Source organism: Neophocaena asiaeorientalis, unplaced genomic scaffold (genome assembly GCF_003031525.2).
Source record: "Neophocaena asiaeorientalis asiaeorientalis breed wild unplaced genomic scaffold, Neophocaena_asiaeorientalis_V1.1 scaffold83, whole genome shotgun sequence".
NCBI classification, from domain to species: domain Eukaryota; kingdom Metazoa; phylum Chordata; class Mammalia; order Artiodactyla; family Phocoenidae; genus Neophocaena; species Neophocaena asiaeorientalis.
The window spans coordinates 2,053,407-2,069,059 of NW_020172867.1; the positions used below are offsets into that span (position 1 = coordinate 2,053,407).

The window sequence follows — 15,653 nt, forward strand, 5'->3', positions numbered from 1 at the left end:
AAAAAAAAAAAAAAAAAAAGACTCACTGCCAACTTTGTGTGGGTTATTGAGATTTCTAAGTAATAGTCCCTCAGGTTTGACTTAGAGAACTGGGAGGGGATGTGGAGGGAGGGGCACAGGCAGGATCTGTGATCTATCTGTCTGGAGAACACAGAGCAAGCTCCCCCCAAATGTTCAGACTGTTTAAAACAGCGTCTCTTTACTTCCAAGCAATGTTCAGAAAGAAGAGTATTATCCTGAATACTTCAAAACAACTTCAAGTTGCCCTAAGAGAACCAAAACTAGATGTCATTGCCACCTGGAATTGTGTTTTTCCATTTGTCTTCTTCCCACTGGCAAATAATCAAGACTACTATCATATTCTTTGAATCTCTGTATTTTGGAATTATTTTTATATGGTGATATTATTTTGGCTTCATTTTGAAACAAAAATAAAAGTTAATGAGATAGGTACATTTACTCCAGAACTTGAGAAACAGTGATCATTGCATCTCCTAAAGAATGAAAAATTGGTTTGACTAAAAATAGAACTACCATACGACCCAGCAATTCCACTCCTGGGTATATGTCCAAAGAAAATGAAAACACTACTTTGAAAAGATACATGAACCTCAACGTTCATAGCAGCATTCTTTACAACAGCCAATATACGGAAGCAACCCAACTGTCCATCCACAGATGAATGGATAAAGAAGATGTGGTATATATACAACGGAATACTACTCGGCCATAACAATGAACGAAATTTTGCCATTTGCAGTAACATGCATGGACTTGGAGGGCATTATGCTAAGTGAGATAAGTCAGATGGAAAAAGACAAATACCATATGAATCACTTGTATGTGAAATCTAAAAAATACAACAAATGGACAAATATAACAAAACAAAAGACTCACAGATACAGAGAACAAACTAGTAGTCACCAGCGGGGAGGGAGGCAGGGCCAAAATGGGAGTGGGGGAGTAGGAGGTACAAACTACTGGGTGTAAGACAGGTTCAAGGACATATTGTACAACACGGGGAATATAGCCAATATTTCGTAGTAACTGTAAATGGAAGGTAACCTTTAAAAATTGTATAACAATAAAGGGCTTCCCTGGTGGTGCAGTGGTTGAGAGTCCGCCTGCCGATGCAGGGGACACGGGTTCGTGCCCGGGTCCGGGAAGATCCCACATGCCGCGGAGCGGCTGGGCCCGTGAGCCATGGCCGCTGAGCCTGCACGTCCGGAGCCTGTGCTCCCCAACGGGAGAGGCCACAACAGTGAGAGGCCCGCGTACCGCAAAAAAAAAAAAAAAATGTATAAAAATAAAATTGGTTTGATTTAAGGAGGTATTAACATTGTACTGAACATGGAGGACACTCAGTAAGTAGGAACCAAATGAAACCAACACAAGATGTGAAAGCCTGTATTACACAGCTGCAAACCCACGGGTCTGTAAGGCTGGGACTGGGCAGAGGCAGGGGGTAAAAAATATGACACTCAGTCACTACCAGCTCACCAAAAACAAGAATAGGGACTCACCTATAAATCAATATCAAAAGAAGATACAAAATTAAGGTAAGAGCCATATTGGTTTAAGATTGAAATAATCGAGGGAAACAGGGTACAAATTTCTATGTATAAAGAACCAAGCTAACTAATCTTGCCTGGCAAACAGACACATAGTTCTGAATCTGAGCCAAAGCAACGGCTCCTGGCAATCTGCCAAAGCCAAATTCCTTGGGCTGGCATCATAAAATGATTTGTCTGTCAAATTTACTATTCCAGTGTCTCTGGATTCAGCTACCCACTGGGCACCCCTGGCAGTTGCCCAGCAGAATACATCTGAACTATCATTACTGTCAGAACATGGGCATTTGACTAACACTGGAGAAAAATGACACTCATTTCTTAGAGCAATATTAGTTAACAGCTACAAAGTGCTGCTACAAAGGAATTATCAAGTCTGTAGCTATAATAATTAACGAAGAGTTAATAACCTTCTCCGTAGTGCTAACCTGCAAGCTGCTCCTTGGTGTTCAGTAGACATGGGTCAAACTGTCATTTAATTTACTGGAGGCCACAAAGGTGAGTCAAAATCAGAGGTCTTGCCAAACTGAGCAAACATGGTCCAAAGGCGAGATGCCCTCTGAACTTTATCCTCAAGTGCTAGGATGCTTCTCAGATGCGCCCTGCCTATCATGGGTTAAACTCCACCCCCAGTTTTAAGCTCATCAGAGAAGTCTCCCAGACACGGTGCATTTTCAGTACAGAGTTGTAACATGCAACTCCAAGACTGCTTGTTATTTATAAAATCTGAAAATTTTCTAGCCAGAGTTGGGAATCAGGGAAGAATTTACAAATTTTGCTTGAGCTGAGTAAGGTCGGAAAGGGAAATAATTCATGATACCCACAAGTCGAATGCACAGATTGGCTACTTAATTCCCACCTAAGGATGTGTGCTAATCAATTTTAAGTCAGAATTATATTTAAAAATTATAAACCACTGGCCATCTGAATTTTAACACCTATTTTCCACATAAATAATTCTGAAAACGGTGAACATATTCTAATTTCTTCAAAAAAAGAGCCAGATGGACAAATGAGATAAGCAACTGTTGTAAGATATTCCTGGTAAATTAAAGACCATGATTGATTTTAAGAAGCTACATACATCCTAGCCCTAGTTTTCTTTAGCTTAAAGTAGTTAATAAAGTAGAGCAACTTTTCTCTTTTCCTTAAAAAAAAAAATTCCCAAATAAGACACTGATGCAGCTGACTTAACCTACCGACTGTGTCTCCCAGTCCACCTGACTTATGAAGCAACCCCAACCAAGGTAGCCCCTTCTCTATTAAAGCACTTTGCTCAAGCCCAAGACCTACTCCAATCTCTCCTCAAGGCCCTATGCAAGACCTCATTTCTCCAAATACAAAAACCACCTGATTGCTGAATGATTGAGGAACTGGACAAATGTAATTTCTGATACCTCCCTAGCTCCCAAAACCTTTATTATTAAAGTCCTAATAGTTTTGGTCACTTATTTTAGTCACTTCATGTTAAGTGAACAGAGAAATTGGACAAAGCCCAAAGAAGAGAAACAAAAATGACTTATCAGTGTAAAACTGGTCTGTTTAACCAGAAAAAGAGAAAACAGAGTTGGTGACAACCATTTCACGCCACTCAACTTTCAGCTTACTTCTTTAGGTGCTTTTATCATCCCTTTCCACCTCCTTTCTCCCATCCATGTACAGATCTACCGCAGTGCAAGGCATTTAATGATTTGTGAATGAATAAATTAAATTGATACCCCCGATTTCCCGCTTCACTGCAAGCAGACAAGGTCGTGGTGGAGTGGCCAGTGGCCCAAAATTGAACAAAAGAAATTATAAAGGAAACACACATATGCACCTTCTTTTCTTTGTTCCCAAGTGTCATTCAACAAAATAGACAAAGAACACTATGAAAACTCACCCTATGGAGAAACTTGCTTCACTGTCACTGAGGCTGTATTCTGTAAATTATTTCCTTCCTCCAAGAGCTAAAATACAAAACCTTTTATTAAGAATTCTCACATCCTTATAGAAAGATGTTCCAGTGCTTCAAACTCAGTGCCTCCTCCCCCTAAAACACCTTATTTTTTTTTTAATTAATTAATTTATTTTTGGCTGCGCTGGGTCTTCATTGCTGTGCGCGGGCTTTCTCTAGTTGCAGCGAGCGGGGGCTATGCTTTGTCTCGGTGCGCAGGCTTCTCATTACGGTGGCTTCTCTTGTTGCAGAGCACAGGCTCTAGAGCACGCGGGCTTCAGTAGATGCGGCGCGTGGGCTTAGTTGCTACGCGTCATGTGGGATCTTCCCGGACCAGAGCTCGAACCCGTGTCGCCTGCATTGGCAGGCGGATTCTTAACCACTGTGCCACCAGGGAAGCCCTAAAATACTTTATTCACAGATAAATTTTTAAGACTTTAATTGCAGAGACACCATGTATGATGCCTAGTCCCCGAACCCCATGCTCTAAGAACTGCACCTCTCATGGGCCCTGGCAACTGTATTTGTGATGTATGATTCCACATGCCCTCCCAAACCATCCCTACCCAAGGTTGACAGGTCCTCTCTCAGGGGGGAATGAAAACAGGGATTCTAGAATGTTAGTCAAGTCTCTGTTGAACTCAAACTGAGGCTGAGATGGCCACTGTGGGGTAGCCATCTTGAGCTGTGCGCTCAAAAGCTGGACAGAAGGTAGAGAGGGCTAGAAATAAAGAGTACAAGCAGAGAAGCAAAGATGGGGGCCATAGAGCACCAGAGAAAAGAACTAACACACCGGCTCTCCTGGACGTTAAGGACTTTCTAGTTCCTGGTTCATGGCTTCAGGCTTCTGTGAACCCCACTTGCATTTCCTGCACTTGGGTCCTGAGAGAGATCCTGATCTTTGAAATTCATTACCCCAGGTTTGTCTAAAGTAGTTCACAACCATGCTAAGCTCCATCGAGTCATGAATATTCCTGATATCACAGGAGAAGGAAGGGCCAAAACTGTTCTTGTTCTAGCAGCAAAGGAACAAATCCACCGTTTGTAACGTATTTTCTGTTATCTACAACGTACTGCTGTTTCATCATTTCTCTGTACAGTTTCCAGGGCAGGACTGACCTGTTGATTCATAATACAACCCCCATAACCCAATCATCCACAGCTACTCCAGTTGGGGATCCTAACAACCAAGCTGGTTAACAAATGCTTTTCCTGCAAATAACAGTAGGAAAACATTAGCACAGCATTCCATTCTCTTCTTCAAATGTACTTAACTGACCCACTTCAATGTTTGGGTTTTGTCTTTTTTCTTTTTTAAGCTTGAGAATAATCAAGTGTGCGCTAGAGGATCCTACAGTTCAAAAGTACACGTGAATGTAAGCTCTAGGGGGCAGGGCCAATGCCTGTCCACCTTTGTATCCCCACCCCTGCATGGTACCCCATGCTGAGTGAACATTTGCCCAGGGAAGGAAAGGAGGGTAAGTAGGAGCCTAAGAGTCAACACAAACTCTGGGCTCAGACAGACCTGGGTTAGACTCCCAAATCTCCCCTTAGAACATTTACGAAGGCTCAGAATTCTGCTAAGAATTTTATGTACACTGTCTTATTTCATGCTCCTTCCCCAGCCAAAGCTTTAAGGTATTCTCTCTCATTTCACCTTTGGTGAAAACTGTGCAACTTAACCTGTGGCCACAAGGTTAGTCACCCCAAGTCCAAGACCCTAACCCCTGTGACAAACTGCATTTACTGCTGACTTCGTGTCCTTGGACAAATGATTTAATCACTCAATTTGCCGAAGATTATGGTTCTGAAGACTGTCAGACAGTGTCTGAAAAGTGCTTAGCACAGTACCAGGCGGAGCCAACGGCTCATTAAAAGGTAGTTATGATTATCAGAGTTACTAACTTCTGCTGCAAGCAGAGGCACTCTGGGTTCTATAAATTACACATTCTCTGGAAAACAGCCATGTCCAAGATGTAGGCAGCCAAAGCAAAAGGAGCAAATTAGGGCCAATATTTATCTTGGATATGATCTAAGTTCTCCAATAGGGAGTAACAGATAAGAAATCTTTTCATAGCCTGAAAGCAATGATTGCGCTTGAAGCTAGGGGGCACCATACTGCTGTATATCATAGAAACATCTGCCCCAGAGTCCTCAGCACCCTTGGATTTTTCTCCAACAAAGCGGAGGTAGATAAATTCTGATCAGTTAACACCTTTTGTGGCAGGGAGGGGAACACTTTAATCTTTCTTTCCATACCCTTCCACAATTGCAATTTTAGGTCCACTATATTCCTATTCTATTTCCAATGCCTCTGCAATTGTTTCATTGAGATAAAGAGCATTATGACCTTCTTCAATGACCTTTAAAAGTTCAGGGAAAAAAAGTATTTCATTAGGATTAACAAGCATAACACCAAGAAATGTAAAGTACCTAAAAAAAAACTGGTCGAAAATATGTAAAAGTATATATTGGCAATTGTTGAAAATGGGTGATAGGAGCTCATTATACTAGCCTCTACATTTATATATGTTTGAAAGTTTCCATAATAAAAAGTTACAAATAAATGTTTAAAATAAATGTACAAATTCTACCTTTTAATAATTTAGTTTTTACTGAATACCTGCTTCGAGGATGGAGCAGGAAACTGGGTCTGTATCACTACGCTGGGAAACAGCACAGAGTAAGGCATTCAGTTGAGGGAAGAGAAGTAAATAAGGTTAAATTAAGGTGGAACTAATATAAATCATATAAGAAATGGAATGTGTTTCTACAATGCTTTAATAATGAACTTCAAGTAAGAGACCCAGGGCTACAAGACATTACTAAGGAAACTTCTTTATACAAACAAACCAAACTTTTTTTTTTTTTTGAGTACATATAATAATTGTTTGCTCAAGCCTGGTTTACATTTGGTTTTAGCTGGCCAAGGAATATCCCAATTTAGAGGTGGTTTTTCTAAAGGGCAGAAATAAAGAACTTTGAGCCAAACCGCTAAAGGAAAGCTGGAAATCAAGGTACAGGCAGATGTCCCTTCAGTGGACAAAAGATGAATTTTCTCTTTTCAATTCACAGTCACCTTCTGAAAGGGTTAACTGAAAAGTTATTTGTTCTACCCAGATGATAATCCATAACTGAAAAATCATATCTAGAGATCTTTTAGTTTTCCTTACCCAGACGTACACAGTGTTTTTCATTCAATTTGTGGAGTTAAATTCTAGCTTAAAACCCTACCATTGTCCATTAAGTCAAAGCTAAAATAAGAACAAAACCCAAAAAAACTTAACTTTCAAATATGTTAGTGACCTCTGTCAATGAATTCTGATCTCCCTCCCTCAGAGCAAATTCTGTTCCTAGAATGCTAGGGGTGAATTTCCTACCACCAAAATTTAAAAGAAACTCTAAAAAACTGGTAAGAAGCCACCTGCTGTTCTAGGTTGAAGCTATGCACACCTCTTCAACACTGAGGATAGCTAGTCCCCTCCTGACACCACCCCAAAGGCACGGTCATTTACAAAACAAGTGCAAAAACAAAACTAATCAAGACAAATGGCTTTCTACTCCAACACCAAAATGATGCAACAAGAGTAAAGAAACACTTTACCATCAATCTTCTACAGAGTCCGGCTAACTGAATTTTCCCCTAATCACAGTAAAATTTAGGAAGCAGCATTTCCTTCTAAGATTTACTTTATTTGCACTCTATTAAAAACAGTGCTTTCAGATATTCTAACCATGTCCTCCTGGCTTGAAAGGTATACAGCAATCTCTTCTCTATTCCACTCACCCAATCCAACCCCTTCATTTCTATACACTTCCAGTCTTTACCACTTGCCCTTTATTAAAAGTATTCCTCTTAGTTTATGGGACAAATGAGACAACGATGGTATGTTTTATCACAAATTGAGGAATACTACATACAGTGTGACAGAGTAGTACATAGGTGAATGTTCACCTTCCTTCTCACGCTAGTATGTTTTGCCTCACTGTGTTAAAGTAAAACTTGTCTACAGTTCTGAGTGCCCCTTGACCAGTCCACAATAAAAGAGGTACAAAATCACTCTCAGAACTGCCCTGAAAAACGTGCTGGATTATCATTTGTAGAAAATACTGAGTAGCTCGACTACCCCAACGTACGTACACGCACAAACATCGTGGTACTCCGCGTTCCCATACTTCTGCCAATCTACCTGTAAATGTTTCCAAGAAAAATTACCACCCAGGGAGTGACTGCTGGCCATCTGAACAAAAACATGGTTTCTTTCCAGAGGTACTTGACTACCCTCTTCTGATCACTTAACTGGTTGTTCTCAGTGGATTTCCCCAGCAATTGATAGTTAGGAAAGGGGGCTGGGGCTCAGCACCAGGAGAGAATTTTCAACTCATTATGATCAAATAATGTCCTGGGCGCAGAAAGCCAAGGGCAGCACTAGAAAGTGATGGTGATGAGCCTTACTCCTTCACAGGTCAAACTCTTCCCACACCTGCCAAACTCCACAAGCCAAATGCCACACTGTGAAACCACACTGTCTCTAGAATTCACTAAAAGTGCTTTCGCTGGAATCCCCTCTGAACACAATGAAGGGCTGACGGGCAATATTAGGTGACTTGAAAGTAGACATTTAAGATCATGAGTTCTCGTGTCTCGGACCATACATAATGTTTCTAATAACCTGTCCCAACGTGGGGCGGGGGAGTGGGAGGTGTAGGGGGAACCAGGCGGACTTCTTGCTTCTTGGTTAAAAACTAAAGTTGGCTTGCAGCCCTGCCAAGGCGACAGACCACGGACTACGAGCGTCCCCAGTCCCCGCGGGCTGCAGCAGCGGCCGGGCACCCGCGCGCGTCCTACCTTGGACCTTTCCTTGACGTAGTATTTGCCCAGCCGGCTGCCGCAATACAGGACCAGCCTGTCGATGAGGGACAAGAGGAAGTTGATGGCCTCGCAGCCTTCCTCGTTGCCCCCGATCCACGTGATCTGGTCGCCCCGCAGGTGCCGCTTGGAGACGCCGGCGCGGGGCCCGGCCAGCTGGCCGTCCCGCAGGGCCCCGTTGCAGTGCAGCTGCTTGACTCGCTCCAGGACACAGTCACCCACCACCTCGCCCAGGAAGTTGTCCAGGTAGCAGAAGCCGACCTCGTGCAGACAGGGCACGATGTACTCCAGGGCGATCTTCTCCAGATCCAGCCTCATGATACGTCCTAGGGGCATCTCGCCCAAAGAGCCGAGCTCGGGGACCCCCAGCGTGCACCCGGAGAGAGAGCGACCTGCGAGCGCGCTCAGCCGAGGCGCAGGGAGAGTGGCCCGGAGTTCAGCTACCTGCGGCGGCCACGGTCCCCGAGCCACCGCGGCACCAGGGAGAGGGGAAAGTTGCTCGCAACTCTGGGGAGCAGGGATCCCGTTCAGGGAGCAGCGGGAGTTGTGCGGGGCTCCACGACTCAGCGCCGGACTGGCCCAGCGAGGAGTCGGAGGGCCCCTTTTGGAAACGCGGAGCCACCACTGGCGCGGCGGCGGCCCCAGGCGGGGAGAGGCTGAGGTCCAGCCCCTGAGCAGGCCGGCTCCGCGCGTCACGGGCCCCGCCCAGGCTCCGCCCCAGGACCGCCTCCGGGACAGCCCTTCCCCCCAGGCCCGTCACCCCGCAGGGTTTACCCCTTGCCCAAGGAGCCCGGCGAGCCCGGCGCCAGCCTCCCTTGTTTGTGACCAGGAGAGAGGCTGGAGAACGGACGGCATTTTTAGAATGCCATCGATTTGCATATTGTTTTGCATAAAATCCCATAACAAACTTGAAAACCTGGATCCCAACTCCGAAAATGCAAATGGATTAACAGCACAGTTTACTGCCACATTCTAGGCTGGTCACCTCCCAGGCTTTTGAATAAAATAATAAACCCAGGAACAAACAAATATTTTAGCAATGATCTCGTTTTAGCTTTACCTGGTACCTTACTCCCCTTTCCTCTGCTGTTTGACCCAGGTCGGGAGGTGCAAAGACACTGAGAGACTGGGAGGAATCCAATTTTAAATAAAATTAACAAGCATCTCCCTGACCCCTACTATGTTCAAGGCCCCATGAGCTCAATGAAGGGGGGTGCGTACAATGAAGAGATACTGGGTCGTATCTCACTGAATCCTAAAAATACTGGCTTTTTCTTTGCTGAATGTTTTCATCCACTTATCTTTCAAGTTTCCTACTAAAATATGATGTTCTGAAGGTCTGCCTTCAAAATTCACCACATTCTCATGTAACAGCTAACACAGGTATGTCCCACAAGACTTTTTACTTATCCAAAGGTAAGCTGATTGCTTAATGAATTCTTTTTTAATTCCCTTTCCTACCGAACACCAGAGAACAGACTCCGGAGAAAAAGATTCGTAAATTGCGTGCAAAGCCATTTCTACATTTTTAATTTTACATCAGTTTGCACTTGGGCTCTTCATGTAGGTTGAACAAAAGAATGTACAGTTCTCACATTAAGTTGTAAGTTACAATGCATTAGGTCTTATATAAAGTTGAGCAACAAAAAAATGGGTGAGCTGTTTCTGTGTTTTAGTTTAAATAAACTGAGTGAAAGATAAAAGTACAATTAACATTTGTGAAGAAGAAGAAGAAGGAGAATGTACGGGTTTTTCAGGTATCATTTTGTACACAATCCCCTACAGCGTTTACACGTTTATTCTCCTGCCCATAGCCCTCTCTTTTCTTCATCTGAGAGGAGAAATATGAAAGGAGAAATGGAGTGAAGTCTGGGTCAAGAACAAAGAGCGGAACAGGAAAGGCACGCTGCTGCTACTGATGGAAAGAAGCAGACAGAGGCGCGTGGTCATCAAGTAAGAACCTGAAGAAGTGGTCCATGGGAAACTTGGTGAAACTCCTAGTTATACAGGGGAGAGGACCTCTGCCGAGATGGCGATAGTGGGCACCCTTGGTATGACCTTGCGGCAGGAGGTGCACCAACTGGGGTAACGGCTCGATTGGTCAGCATCGAGGAGCTGCCATCTAAATTCCCACAGCAGCTCCTGGATGACAGAAGCCCATCATCCTGGGACCCCCAGCACGTAGCACATAGTAAGTGCCTAATAAATAGGTACCAGGAACCTGGTGTCTGACCCTGAGCCATGGCAACCTCCACATGGGATTGGGGCATGTCTGGGCTTGTAGGAAGCCTGCCCAAGGGTCTATTTGCATGAAAGGAGGTGGGGGGAGCCTCCCCAGAGAGAAGTCACTGGCAACCTCAGGGGCCAGTGAAGGGGGCAGTCAGGCATTCTGTAGGATACTTGTCTCCTGGCTTTGCCTCCCTATCCAGCCATGGTGGATGTTCAGGGACTGGGGACTGGGTTCGAAACCTGGGGACTGTTCGTTTGCTGCAAGGAGTAAAATGGAGCTGCAATACCAAAAGAGAGGAAGGCCCTTCCCCGACTTGTGCTGGAACCCTGCATAGCCACAATACCTTGCCCCATCCAGTGATCTCCTTCAGGGGCAGGAGAAGAGCCATCCCAGGCCGCCTGAATGTGGGCCCTGGTAGGCAGTGGCTTGTGTTTTTTGCAGCTTCGGGGTTTGCCGTAGACCTCAGAAGTAGATATCCTTGAATTTAAAAGGGGGGAAATGACAGACTTGATAGCTGGCTGAAAATTTTCTGAAGGTTCTTTGGAAATATGCCTGACACTCCTAGGAATAATTAGGGGATTTACAGAGGACGAGAAATCCGCAGTAGAAGGTGGAGGAGGTAGTGGTCAATAAAATACACAAAATCACATCCCCACGTCCCAGAATGAACATGTGGACCCAGGACTTTAAATCCCGGGACTGGTAAATTTGGCTTGCTATTCAAATAATATTTCCATAATTTTAGAATAAAGTTACAACTAGTTTAGGTGTAACCAGAGCAATAGTCTATGAGCAAGTTTTAGTGACTGCAATCTTTAAATTGTTCTAGATTACTCTGGTTGTAAAGCATGGGCAGCTTAGAAAGGTATTCTAAGTAAGAACCATCCCTTAGAAGAACCAGGGACTGGTTCTTGCCTACTTGGCAAGGGCACCTAGTAATCAATCAAGGGCCTCCTAATCAACTCGGGGCTGCCAGCACTGCATTTGGCAGAGCAGCCTTAGATACAGTGACTGGCAAAAAGCACAGTGTGTGATTACACCGAGGGGTGCAGACAGACTGGAGCCACGCTCGGGCTCAGAGGAGTCTGAACATCAGAGTGGCAAACACCAAGATAATGGCTCAAGTGCATTTGTTCTAGTTATTTGCCCGTTAATTTGCATCATTATCACCATAAATATTAAAATACCTTTCCTGTCAATAACTAAAATTAATTTCCCTGTAATTTCATTTCAATAAATTGTCTTCCAATGTATATCTGCAGTACAGACGCAGTCATTTTTATTTTTCAAGCATGTGGATGAGAGAGGGTAAAAGAAGGAAGCTGAATTTCTTTGCCTTGGAATTTGAATCGGAAGGGATCCTGGTGGTCCAACTTCATTTTCCTACTGATGAGGAAACCAGGGCCCAGAGGGGCTGGCCATTAGGTAACTTCCCTAAGAAAGGAATCTCTGGTCAGTGGAAGGGCAAGCCTGGAATGCTTTTGTGTTCTCAACCACAACAAGAGAGCATTCAGCTCTTGTCCTGTTTATGTATGTATGGGGGTTTTTGTGTTTTTGTTTTGGATGAGGTAAAATTCACCAAAAATAGTATGCAATTCAGGGGCATTTAGTCCATTCACAATATTGTGTAACCACCGCCTCTCCCCAGTTCCGAAACATTTTCACCATTCCCAAAGAAAGCCCTGTATCCGGTAAGCAGTCACTCCCCAGCCCCTGGCAACCACCAATCTGCTTTCAGTATCTATGGATTCACCTTTTCTGGATATTCCCTATAAGTGGAGTCATAGGATACGTAACCTTGTATGTCTGGCTTATTTCACTTAGTATAATGTTTTCCAGGTCCATTCATGTTGTACCATGTATCATTCCTTTTTATGGCTAATATTCCATTGCATGGATATATGACATTTATCTATCCATCATAAGCCGATGGACATTTGGGTTGTTTCCACCTTTTGGTTATTGTGAAGAATGCTGTTATGAGCATGTATGTTTAAGTACCTGAGTGCCTGCTTTCAATTCTCTTGGGTATATACCTAGGAGTGGAATTGCTGGGTCATATAGTAATTTTACATTTAAGTTTTTGAGGAACTGCCACACTGTTTTACACAGCAGCTGCACCATTTTACATTTTTACTGGTAATTTGGGAGAGTTCCATCACATCACATCCTTTTTTATTTCCGATGAAAACCATCTACATTTCTTTCACCCCTTCAACATCTTTCTGTGCCAGAGTTTCCCTCCCTCCAAGCTGGCATCTGAGTATTCTTTTCTGTGTTTTTGCCATGCCATATTATCAAGAGGTTTATCATTACATTGAACGGCTTTAACGTGGGCAAGGATGATCTTATTTTTTGATTTATCAAACACTTTTTTTAACACCATATATTCCAGGCACTGTGCTAAAAGTATTACAAACACTATCTCTATGAATTCTTCTAACACCACCAAGGAATTATTATTTTCACTGTTGTGAAGATGACACAAATGAGGAGTAGAGAGGCTAAGGAACTTGTCCAAGTTCACACAGTGAGAGAGTAGGACAATGCTAAGAGATTCCAAATGAGATAAGATTGGGGGTGGGGTGGGGATCATTTTCAGCCACTTGCTTGACATAGCAACGTTTTTGCCCTTAAGTGCTCTTTTTTATTATAACCCTTAATTATAGCACGTTCACCTGCAATGACAATGTTAACTCTTGGTTTCCTTACTGATACTTAGTGTAGAAGGACAATAAGCAAAATTTACCACGAGTTATTTAGTTGACTACATTGGTAGGAACCTTCCAAGCTACAAATTAGGATTTGCTCCTTGCTCCGTTCCAATTATGGCGCAGTGTTTCCAGGAATCCCACATAAATTCAGTGATGCACCAGTGGTCAGGAATGAGCCACACCTCAATCCACCAGATTGGACTGCAAGACTCACCCCTCAGGACACAAGATGTCCATTTCATTTAAATGGAGCTGGTGAAACAAGAGGAGAGTGCCTGAGGGAACTTAACGCTTGAGCTCACTGCTATGAATTGGGCTGAGAGAGAGATGCATGGGATCATGTCCCATTCCCTGTGGGGTCCAGCCATCTTACTCCTTTCCAAGTCTAAGGGGATGGCAAAGAATGTGATTGGATTGCTTCTTAATTATTTCTAAGCATATGACCAAGTTTAAGCCTCTCTCAATTGCTCTTTGGTAATTCTGCTGTGTGCAGGTTCTAGGAAGTATGACATATCAGGAATATCCATTAGTATTTTCCAATTCAACTCTTGTTTAAGCTGAAAACGTCTAAAAAGCGTTCTCTCTGGCTAAAAACATGGCACCAATCATAGAAATACAGCAGTGTCAAATTTAGATTAATATGGAATATTTTAAAGAACTTTTTTTGCTTAATTTTATAAAGCTTTTTCCAAAGGTGTTTTCATTCATTAGAATTTCACATCTTAATATGCTGTATTTAAAATAACCTTATTTTAGAATAGTTTTAGATTTACAGGAAAGTTGTGAAGATTTATACATAGTCCCCACATGCCGCATACCCAGTTTCCCCTACTGACATCAGATATTAGTACGGTTACATTTGTCACAATTTATGAACCAATATTGTGACATTATTGTTAACTAAAGTCCTTATCGTGTTCAGATTTCTTTTGTTTTTACTGAATGGCCTTTTTTTCCCCCCAGGATCCTGTTGAAATTGTACAGTAGTTGAAATTAGTTCAAAGGGTTTTCAGGAAAGTATATACCAGGCCTGTCTTTTCAGCCCTTTAGCACCTACAGAAACTTCCAGGTTCCCCAGGGTAGGAAGGAATGGATACCTACAGCACGTGCTTTCTTCCCATCTTAGCTTGGCCCACTGCTAAGCCTGTTGCTGTGGCTGAGGCTTGGTGGCACAGTTGGGAGGCCTCTCTGTACAGCTAGGCGTCTGGGGGTTCAGGTGGCGGATCCCCCGCCCTGTTCTGGCCTGTCGGTGGGAGGGGGGAATGTTAAAAGGCTCGGGGTCCTGGGGTTCACCGTTCTAACAGACCTCGATTTTGTTCTCGTATTCATCTCCTCCCAAGCTCCAGAGAGGAGCCTGATTGATCTCAGGCCGTGGGTCTCAAACATTAGTATCCATCAGAATCACATGGCAAGCTTGTTAAAACACAAACTTCTGGGTCCCACCCCTGGAGTTTCTGAGTCCATAGTCCTGGGTGAGGCCCGAGAATCTACATCTCTGACAGGGTCCTGGGAGCTGTTTCTGCTGGTCGAGACTGGGGCCGGGGGCGGTGGGGGGGTATCACACTTGGAGGTCCACTTTTCTAAGCCAATCAGTTCATGGCATTACCCTGGTGACTGTTAGTCTAGGGGTGGGCAGGTGACCTAAACCACCCTAAACCAGTGGTTCTCTGCCCTGGCTGTACATGAAAATCAGCTGGGAGCTTCTAAAAATGACCTCCAGTTGGGCCCTACCCCAGACTAATATTTCTAGAGAAAAGGCCTAGGTATTGCAGTTAAAAAAATAAAATAGCAAATAAATAATATATCATCATCATCAATTAATAAATAATAAAGTACAAATGAAATAATAAAGTACAAATGAAATAATCACAATAAATAAATAAATGATACAGCACTCCTGGTGACTTCAATGTGCAGCAGTACTGGGAACCACTGGTCTGCTTGAAAAGAATTTGTTTTGAAGGGAAGGGTCTAATTTTCTTGCTGAACATGGAGGAGGGCAGGCAGCTCCATGGCCTCTGGCAGCCATCTAGTCACCATGAAGGGAGCCAGTCTCAGGAGGAAGGCAGAACAGAGTGTGGCAAGAACTTGGGACCTTGGTGACATCACTGAGCGGCTCATCTTACTATTCCGGTAGCCTGTCCTACCTCTGGACTTCCAGTTATGTGAGATAATGCATTTCCTCATTTTTAAAGCCAATTTAAGTCACGGTTTTCTGCTACTAGTTGTCAAAAGGATTCTAACAGATAACACCAGAGAAACGGTCACCCTGTAGCCATAATAATTAGCACCCACTCTTTTTTTTTTTTTTTTTTTTTTTTTTTTTTTTTTT

The 15,653-nt window shown here is 43.5% G+C and overlaps 1 protein-coding gene across 1 annotated transcript in view; it reads right to left on the reverse strand.

The window, feature by feature from the left end:
* Positions 1–9,037, reverse strand: part of EGLN3 (egl-9 family hypoxia inducible factor 3) — a 29,846-nt gene extending 20,809 nt beyond the window's left edge. The window contains exon 1 of the mRNA XM_024741994.1: positions 8,357–9,037. Within this exon, the coding sequence (XP_024597762.1) occupies positions 8,357–8,713 (357 nt within the window). The 5' untranslated portion in view covers positions 8,714–9,037. The remainder of the gene's footprint in view (positions 1–8,356) is intronic.
* Positions 9,038–15,653: the final 6,616 nt, after the last annotated feature.